At 41.4% G+C, this 10,478-nt stretch overlaps 1 protein-coding gene across 3 annotated transcripts; it reads left to right on the forward strand.

The window, feature by feature from the left end:
* The first annotated feature begins 221 nt into the window (after positions 1 to 221).
* On the forward strand, positions 222 to 9,716 carry trim107 (tripartite motif containing 107). 3 transcript variants are annotated; one of them, XM_064967692.1, is made up of 2 exons: positions 222 to 387; positions 7,068 to 9,716. In XM_064967692.1, the coding sequence occupies exons 1-2, from the start codon at positions 372 to 374 to the stop codon at positions 8,594 to 8,596; spliced, it is 1,545 nt and encodes a 514-aa protein (XP_064823764.1). In that variant the 5' UTR covers positions 222 to 371; the 3' UTR covers positions 8,597 to 9,716. The 3 variants fall into 3 exon arrangements, with proteins under 3 accessions (XP_064823764.1, XP_064823765.1, XP_064823766.1); XM_064967693.1 differs by lacking the exon at positions 222 to 387 and adding an exon at positions 552 to 796; XM_064967694.1 differs by lacking the exon at positions 222 to 387 and adding an exon at positions 866 to 1,137.
* The last annotated feature ends 762 nt before the right edge of the window (positions 9,717 to 10,478 follow it).

A 10,478-nucleotide genomic window follows, 5' to 3' on the forward strand; every position in this document is an offset into this window, starting at 1 on the left:
AACAGTAGGGATTCTTCAATTAAGTGTTTACAAATCGTTTTTATAAAAATAAAAAAAAATCACTTGAAATACTGCATCAAACATCTTAGTTGGATGTAAAATCTCCTTGACAAATGTCAAAATTAATTCTACTTTTTTTGCGTTCTGAGATTAATTCTGGTTATGGCGAGCACACTCGTTCGCCTTGCCGAGTTTAAACTCGAAGCATGCGGAAGGTTTAAACAGTCTATGGAACACCTATGACAGCAAGCCATGCTTTGGTTTAGTTTCTCTGGCAATTTGAATATGATGGCCAAAAAATGATATAATGGGATTTATGCCACAAATGCTAAAACGTTAGCATGTGAAAACAGTTTCAGGGACTTCTAAGCATGGACTGTTTATACGGTAAGGGAACCGAAATTAAATGTTGTAATCTGGGTTTGCTATTCCTTTTTAATATTACAGGATAGGACTGTTCCACCTTATTTTATTGACTGTAATTACAGTGAACGCCCAGGTAACTTGCAACATAACAGGAAGTAGGTTAATAATTCATTTCATCGTGGACAGGCACTTTTGATGTCACGGTGAAAGTAGGCTACGGCTAATTCAAGACAACTATCATGTTTCTAGTTTGTCTTCACTATTATTATTGACCTAAATTACCATCCCCAGTTGTGCGGTGATGAACAGGTGCTGATCTGTGCAGTTCCTATCCGAATGCGCGTGGAAAAAAAGTCGAATTTTAATGCAATACCAACAACGACAAGGTCTCCACGTTGAAAATATCGTGTCCTACTAAGCAGGATTTTAGGTAAGATACTTTTGTTATGGTTAATTGCATGTTTTGTATTACAGCGACACCGGGAATAGAAACTTCCAAAGCCACCTGATCCCGCGAGTTTACGTGAATTAGAAACGGAATTCCCAGGAAATCGAAAGTTATCTGCGACTCCTCTCCTGTCGTAGACATATTCGACATTGAGCTCATAAGGGCCACAGTTTGGAGATTTCTGACATGTTGCTTAAGTTTAGCCTTGTCATTCGGTATACATTTGGGATTGTGTTCTAAGATTTCCAGATGTCTGAGTTTCTTTGTAAATTATGAACTAATATACTAATATACCTCATTCAGAAGGGCCACAGGGCATGCAGGTAAGGTTTGTTTCATTTCTAGACTAGATCAAGTCAAATAAATGTACCTGACACATCCACATGATTATAATACGGCCTGCTCTACTGTACAAGAGGAATTAGGTTTAATACTATTGTTTGATGGCCTTTTGCACACAATGTATATAGACACTTTTTTTCTACTGTGTTATTGACTTGTTTATTGTTTACTCCATGTGTAACGGTGTTGTCTGTTCACACTGCTATGCTTTATCTTGGCCAGGTCGCAGTTGCAAATGAGAACTTGTTCTCAACTAGCCTACCTGGTTAAATAAAGGTGAAAAAAAAATGGTAGCTGTTTGAGGTGTCAGCTGGATTAATCAAATGATTAAACCTCTACTGGGTGTAGGTTTTCTCAGTTTACAACCCCGAGAGACGTAACTGCATGTTTTGGCCATCCAAACATACTCTTAAGGGACAGATCGAAATTTCCTGGGGGAGATTTTATTTTGGGGAGGGTTTTATTGAGCACAGGGGAGGGGTTGTGTGTTTTTTGCCTGGTTTACTGTTGCTCTTCTGCTCGTATTTTCCCTATAAACAATAGCTTGACTTACTTTTTGATATTACCCTAATACAGTTTAGAAATGCTTGTGACAGTTTGGTATGGTGTGGCTATTATTAAGCTTGAGATAATTCAGGCCTATGATATAAAGGCAGACCATTGTGTTCCAATTGTCTCCGACAGTTGAACGTGACGCGAGGAAGACTGTTTCAGGATATTGCGGACAGTCTGAGCACTGATGGAGGGATTGTGGGTTCCTGGTGTAACTCGGGCAGTTGTTGCTGCCATCCTGTACCTGTCCCGCAGGCTGATGTTCAGATGTACCGATCCTGTGCAGGTGTTTGTTACACTGGTCTGCCCCTGTGAGGACGATCAGCTGTCTGTCCTGTAGCGCTGTCTTAGGCATCTCACAGTATGGACATTGCAATTTATTGCCCTGGCCACATCTGCAGTCCTCATGACTCCTTGCAACATGCCTAAGGCACGTTCACACAGATGAGCAGGGACCCTGGGCATCTTTCTTTTGGTATTTTTCAGTCAGTAGAAAGGCCTCTTTAGTATCCTGAGTTTTTATAACTGTGACCTTAATTGCCTACCGTCTGTAAGCTGTTAGTGTCTTTACGACCGTTCCACAGGTGCATGTTCATTAATTGTTTACAGTTCATTGAACAAGTATGGGAAACAGTGTTCAAACCATTAACAATGAAGATCTGTTAAATTATTTGGATTTTTACTAATTATCTTTGAAAGACAGTGTCCTGAAAATGTTTTTTTTTTATGTTGCTGAGTTTATGTATAGCAGACGCAGTAGCCATCCTGACTTAAAGAAATGTATGTCTGTGTCGTAGAATGCCCCCGTCATATCTCTATCTCAGGGGTTAGGCCTAAGCTTCTGTAAACCCACTCATTCAAGGGTTTTTCTTTTATTTTTACTATTTTCTACATTGTAGAATAATAGTGAAGACATCAAAACTATGAAATAACACATGGAATTACGTAGTAACCAAAAAAAGTGTACAAAATATATTTGATTCTTCAAAGTTGCCACCATTTGCCTTGATGACGGCTTTGCACACTCTTGGCATTCTCTCAACCAGCTTCATGAGGAATTATTTTCCAACAGTCTTGAAGGATTTCCCACATATGCTGAGAACTTGTTAGCTGCTTTTCCTTCTTCCCAAACATTTTCTGTATTGACTGACCTTCGTGTCTTCAAGTAATGACAGACTGTCGTTTCTCTTTGCTTATTTGAGCTGTTCTTGCCATAATATGGATTTGGTTTTTAACCAAATAAGGCTATATTTTGTATACCAACTCTACCTTGTCACAACACAACTGATTGGCTCAAACACATTTGGAAGGACAGAAATTCCACAAATATACTTTTAACAAGGCACACCTGTTAATTGAAATGCATTCCAGGTGACTACCTCATGAAGCTGGTTGAGAGAATGCCACGAGTGTGCAAAGCTGTCAAGGCAAAGGGTGGCTACTTTGAAGTATCTCAAACATAAAATATATTTTGATTTGTTTAACACATTTTTTGTTTACTCCATGATTCCATATGCATTATTTAATAGATTGTCTTCGCTGTTATTCTAAAAAAATAAAAACCCTGGCGTAGGTGTGTCAACTTTTGACTGGTACTGTGTGTGTGTGTGTGTGTGTGTATTACAGTGGACACCTAAGGTTATGTCTACACTTGACACTTATGTGCAACTTCTGCTATCAGAATACGAAAATTGCATTGAAAAGACCCATCTAGACGCACAAAAGTCACTTTTGGTCTGATTGTGTTCAGATCTGGCTGACCAATTCAGGAGGTGGTCATGGATGTGTTGTGTGCAGATTTCTCCTCAGTCTGGACCCAATCAGGCTACCGAAAAGCGCATAAAATGACCGATGTCATCAGCACTCCTCCCACAAGTCTCGGGACCGAGAGGTATCTTTTCATTATAACGTTGGAGGAAATACACAAGGAACGTATTTGCTGGCCTCAAATGCTAGCCAGCTAGATTAATATTTAGAAAAAAAACATTTTTTTTTGTTTGGCAGGAGTTATGCTAACCCTTTTGCAATCTCTTTAGCGTTGCTGGCGAGCTACAGACGTTAGCTTTCTTGTTAGCTACAGTAGTTCGCTACTGCCATCAGTTGTGTTATCATATTTTGCCTTTTCCAACTTTTTGTAGATTGCATATTGGCATTTCAATATAGTGCGGGAAAAGGGAATCCAGATACATTAGACATGGTAGACACATTTAAATGTAGGTGTAGATGCATGTCTCATTTGGAATTCCTTGATCATAATTCTATGATCAGAATACTAAAACTGTTAAGTCTAGACACTGCCTAAGCCTATAGGCCTATGCATGCTGTGCCCTGAAACAGTTAGTGCTCAAATCTCTGACAGCTGAACTGTGAGATGGACAATTATTGTTTATGAAGTAGCCCGCAAAAAATAGGATTTAAGGTTTTGCATATACTACATAGGGAAAAGTATTTTTGTAATTTGTTATAGGCTGTTTTTAAGGACACGTGGCTCATATTTCCAACATCCGTTGTTTATTAATGGTGCTGGCTGCACCAGGTTGGATCTGAATGCATATGGGTGTCTGAAAAATGTTTTTTTTTTTTTTTTAAATATCCATTAAATTAAAATCTTCTCTGTCATGTTGTCTGCCTCCAAATTTTCCTATAGAAAACTCTGAAATAGCATGTTGTCTTTATTAAAAATTTTGAATATTCCCATAAATCTTTTGCCAATTGGATGGAAACCTAGCTGTAGACCCCATAAAGACTCTGGCAAGTGCGCTAGTTCAGTGTCACTTTGATTATGCCTGCACATAATGGCTCACCAGCAGCTCCAAACATCTTAAGACTAAGGTACCAGACAAAAAGAGGGGGGCAAATTCCCGACTTTATTGCGCACTTTGAAAAATCTTTCTTTATATATGTTTTATTTTATTTTACTGACAAATAAAATCAATCCATCCAAACTGTGCAGCGGGAATTGATGAATGGAAAGAGACGTCTATTACAAAACAGCAAAAAGTTTAATGACATTCGGGGATTGCCAAGCCTTCTACACTGGGCACGCGAAGGTAGGCAGGGACGTATTTTTTGTTAGTCGAGATTGACATTAGTCTATTTATTGTGTTGTTGAAAATGCAAACCATGATATTGATGTCGCAGAAGTCGGTATGCTTTGAATGATTGGTTGTGTGGTACATTGCCACAAAGTTTTTGGTGGAAAATTAGTTTGATATTTTATATAATTGTAAATATGGCATCAAAATGTTGAAAATCTAATTTCAAACGTAGCTGATCATTATCTGCAGCCAGCTCTGATTATATTGTAATGAAACAGGCAGAGAGAGTGAGCTCGTCTGTGGTGGTTGGCGAACCCTCAACCTTCTGGCCCGTAGCCCTGCGTGGCATTGGCTATGCCACAAAAGCATGCTGAAGTGGCAAAGTCAATACCCATGTTATTGTTATTTGTGGTGGTAAACATTATTTTGAGTTAATTATATGAGGGGGGAGTGTTCAGTTTATTTTACAGTACAAGGGGAGGGTCATGCAAAAATATTTTGAATGTTGGGGGGGGAGGGTTTGCATTTTTGATTTTGACACCTTGAGTTGGACCAGCTCCCCCACAGTAAATTTCAAGCTGTCCCTAAAAGGCAGTGGTCACCAACTGATGAGATCAACTGGTCGATCTGATCTCCAAAGCATTCCAAGTCAATCACCAAACATTTCTGTAAAAAAACCCAACATTTCTATTAAAAATTCTGCGCTTTTGGCAGTAGGTGTACTTGATTCAGCAGCGCTAGCGCCAGGAAGGCAAAGTGTTCACATTGTTAAGTGTACCTATAGTGCTACCACTGGCCAATCAGATAGCTTCGATCACCCTGTGTGCACAGTTTCCTCGAGCCATAGACTGTAAAATTGAGCATTGTACCGCAAAGTTGATACTGTGACGATGCAAATCTTTTAAAACCATGACTACAGAGACACTCAACGAATACAGCACAAAGCTGCTGTTTTTTTTAAAGTTCACGTTTAAGTTGTTATTCAATACTGTCAACACTTCGTTCAACACTTTTATAAGCCATAAAATGTGCATTCTCACTACATACACTACAACCAGCACTGCAGATGCAATGAGTGAGTATGGCAAAGTTTTCCGATAAGCTTGCGTTGTTATTATTAGCGGCTTGTCTTTTGTAATATCAATGAATATTCACTTTCTCTGGTCATAGGATTAACAACATGAATTGGTGCATGAGGCAGAAATAATGCAGTACGACTTGTGTTTCACCATCAGCTGGAAGACGGTGTCCACTTTGCTCAGTGGAGAGAGGGAAAGCGAGCAGCGGGATATGAGTGAGAGTTAGCCTCACCGCTACGCCCTCCCTCCCCTCAGACCGACCATTAGATGCAGGTCATCAGTCCAGTAAAAAACATCTGGAAATGATTATGCTCACTCAGCTGTGCCTCACAAGTAATACAACAAATTATCTATTACCAGTGTGATCAAATACCTAGCATGTTGAAATATAATTTCAAAATGGTCAGAGAAGAACAACATTGGCAGGGCAATTCAAGCATAGCCAATATGCCGTGCTAATGTATTGGGTCCACAGCCTATTCCACAAACCTCATTGCTACAGAACTGTTTTTAGTTGGTTAATGTTGCATAGGCTTACGTTTTTAAAGCCATGATTAAAAAAAAAGGGAGTGTTATGAAATTCTTACACTGGGACACTCAATCTTAAATTAATCATTCTTTATCAGCACACTGGAGAGGTTCCAACTGACTCAATGCACCAAGTACACATGTCGATCAGGAGCTCTCACGGGGCAGTCCTGTTAGTTCTCTTATATACTTACACAGAAAGTAATAATTGCACGATTTAGCTTATTCATAACTAATTAATTCTCATTAATGTTTGCTATCATTCATGTGACAGACCAATACTGGTTCATTCATGTGACAGACCAATACTGGTTCATGCATGTGACAGACCAATACCTACCTCTTCTTCTCTCCAAGCTGAGACATTGAAACTGAGATATCGTTCTCAAAAAAGGGTCTGGGCGTACTGCGAATTTGCAGATACTATAGTGAGGATTTCTCCCAGGCGTTGCATGAACAATAACCACAAGAAATGGGTTATTAGAAAAGCACAAACAGAACACAGAAATTGTCTGTTAGAAAAGCCCAAATGTAAAAGGTACACAGGTAGATCTTGGCTTGTATTATGACTCGGAGTGATCTTGACTCATACATTAAGGTCTCCTTCAGTTGTATTGAACTACATATAATGTAATTCAAATTAAGAAATCCCTATATACCTATATAGCTACCTGAATTTACATTAATTTTGTGTTTTTTTATTGTGCATTCTAGAGCCTGCCACTGCCAGCATGTCACTGTTTGAGACTGAAGGACCCCTCGTGCTGGACCTGAGCTGCCCTATCTGCCTGCAACTCTTCTCCGACCCTGTGTCCCTACCCTGCGGCCACGTCTACTGCTCAGCCTGCCTTGAGAAGTACATGGACACTGACACGGCCCACCACTACTGTCCCGAATGCCAGGTTGAGTACCAGGGCCTCCAGGCCCTCGTGAAGAACTTCAAGATGTGCAGCATCATCGAGAGCTATAAAGCCACCACAACAGGAAAGGTCAGATCTGTCACAGATGGTGGTGATTGCCACCAGGGGGTATTGTCACCGAACCAGAGAAATGATGGTAAGACCTCTGAATGTCTATTAGACATAGAACAACAAGAGTTACAACACACAGGCTTGGGAGATGCAGCTGCAGCGCCCCCTACTTTTCTGAAAAATCAACTGACCAAGATGGAGAAGTCTAAACTTCTATTAGCGTCTCATGTAACGGAGTTGACGGTGAGGCTGCAGATGGCTGAGGACCAGCTGAGGAGGGAGGAGGAGAGGGAGGTCGAGGTCCGGGCCGCCAATGCCCTTCTGAGAGGAAAGGCAGCCAAGCTGCTGGAGCAGATGACTGAGCTGACGATCAACTACGTTACTGGGATGACAGAGTTGATTGAAGAGGAACTGCGCCCCACCGAGGAGAGCCTAGGCAGCCGAGTACACCAAGTCTCCGAGATCCGAGTGAAGTTGAGGGATGCCCAGCTCCGAGCCAAATCCCTCCTGACCGAGGAAGACAGTGGCGTGTTCAGTGAGGGGCTTCAGGAGGCACAACCGCGCATCATGGAGCTGATGGCCCAGCAACCTCTAGAGGAGCTGGACCACGACAACACCTGTCCTGAGTCGAAAGTTGACCCAGGCCGAGCTTGCGACGAGCTGGAACGGAGGAGCGCAGAGTTGAGGGAGGGACTCGGGACGGCCCAGCGTTCCCTACGCAATGTCCTCAACCCCTCAGAGGTGACCTTTGACCTAGACACTGCCCACCCCAGCTTGGTGCTGTCGGAGGACTTGAAGACGGTGACCTTCAGCACCAAAAAGCAGCCCTACCCGGCCCTGCCAACAAGGTTTAGCAACTTCCTCCAGGTGCTGAGCACCCAGAGCTTCTACGGAGGCGAGCATCGCTGGGAGGTGGAGCTGGACGGATCTTCTCCCTGGATCATAGGGGTGTGCTACAGCGGGGCGCTAGCACGCAGCGGGTTAGCGAGTGCCCTAGAGAGTAGCCGTGGCTCCTGGTGCCTGATGTGGTTCGATAACCTGCTCAGGTCCTTTGAGCAGGGCCATGATGTCCCATTGAAGAGAACCCCGGCAGTACATAGACTGGAGATTACGCTGAGTTTTAAGACTCAGAGGTTGAGCTTCTATAACGTCAGCCAGTGCAGTGGGAAGACTCACGTGTACACCTTTAAGGCGAACCTCACGGAGCCGGTGCATCTGGCTTATAGGATGATGTCAGGCCAACCGAAGGCACGCATAACAGTATGCTCTTGAACGGTCATTGGTACAAAAGAGAACCTAGCAAGATTACATACTTTTGTTTTTATTAATCCTGTATTAATACCAAATGTTTCTTGTTTACATTTTATGTTGTTCATGGTTGTAGAGACATAGTTGTTTTGGTCTGTTACTAGCGGTACGGGAGAGTGGAGTAAGTTGAGCCACCCATTTTTTTTCTAGGAAACCATACACAAAATGTATAATAGATTATAATTTAATGGAGTCTAGAAACCACATGGAAACCCACATGGATAAAGTAGTAAGCAAGCTGGTCCAAAAACTTTTCACAAAGTCAAATTAATATTTTGTCTTATAGGTTTCATGATTCTTGTATCTAAACCAGATAGTTTTAAGATTTGTTTTATAAATCAGTTTGGTTCTCTTTATGCTGCATGGAATAAACCCAGCATGAAAGTGCATCCTTGTAGCTGTGTGGGCTAAGATGGTCAAAATGTTTGCCTTGGGGTAAGTTGAGCCAATGACCACCATACCCCATCCAAATGGCGATTTACAGAGTGTCCGGTTTATGAATAATATTTATATTATTTTTGCAATGTGTCATCCATATGGAATCAAGATGGTGCATTTTTATTGTTGCAGATATCCTCATACCCTGTGTATACAAGTGTAAAACAAGCAGGGGTCTTGCCCCACTTAAGGTTTTTAAGAGTGCAGCCAAGGAAGGGAAGTTCATTTGAGCAGCAGCAAGAGATGGAAAAAATGTACAGAATTGCACGAGGAGGTACATCCACAAAAAAAAAAAATATTTTTCTGTGCGAAAGAGGCACACAACACAATTGATCTGATAACATGGAGTCCGAGCTTATTAAACATATTAAGAATCTCGCACACCAGTTTCTTGGGTTTAATAGCTTCAAATGCAGAGAACTTCCCCACAAATTGGCACATCAAAACTACATCCCTGTCCCAGACAAGAAATGGAAGGGTATATCTGAATGTAGACATACATTTAAGATATACAATATACTCAGAGCCCCACCTTTTGTTTTTTGTTGCCTGTTTTGCATGTTATTTTGGCAATGATATGTGTCACATCAGTTTGCAAACAATGTAAAAAAAAACAATTGAGTTAATAAAGCTGCATACAAACATGGTCTGTTTTTTGCTTTCTTGAGTAAGGCAGCTCCAAAATGCAGGTGTTTCAGCCTAGATCAGTGCTTTTTGTGGTGGTGGGGCAGCCGGCAGAAAATACAGTAGAGGTTGATAATGTTCTCTAGTTGCGCTGTGATTGTCTCAGTATACTGTCACTCATGGGGACACAACGTCACCACAAAATCTACCGGGAGAGCTCGACAATTCAAGCCTGTTGGGTGCTGCCATAGAGTTACATTAGAAGTGCCCATCCAAGAAGGCCACAAAAAAATGACATCAAGTCACATTATAACTACCATAGCTTTGATTGGACTGATCATGTCAACATCATACTTTAAAAATCTTAGCTAGCAAGCTAGACAAGCAGTCATAATCATGAATCACATCGACAATCTATTGGCAAAATCCTTGTCATATGGAGAGAAATTATAGATAAAACATATCGCTGCTCATCGGCCATTGGACATGAACATTACACAACAACATGGGTCAAAAAAGTTTCTGTCAATCCAGCGTGACAGTTCAAAACAACTGGGAACTCGAAAACTGGAAAATCTCAAGACTTCAGTGAGTTCAAGACAACTGGGAACTCGGTAAAACAGTTCCAACTGGGGGGAGAAAGTTGCCATAAATCCAGAGATTGACTGACTTTGATGACAAATCTTGATGACAAACTTTGCACACGAGGACCACCGCATCACCTTTCTGTTTTTGTGAGCACAGCACAACCAGGTGAGTCCAAAAATGTATTGTATGCTGCTGC

The sequence above is a fragment of the Oncorhynchus masou genome, chromosome 6, assembly GCF_036934945.1.
Source record: "Oncorhynchus masou masou isolate Uvic2021 chromosome 6, UVic_Omas_1.1, whole genome shotgun sequence".
NCBI lineage: Eukaryota > Metazoa > Chordata > Actinopteri > Salmoniformes > Salmonidae > Oncorhynchus > Oncorhynchus masou.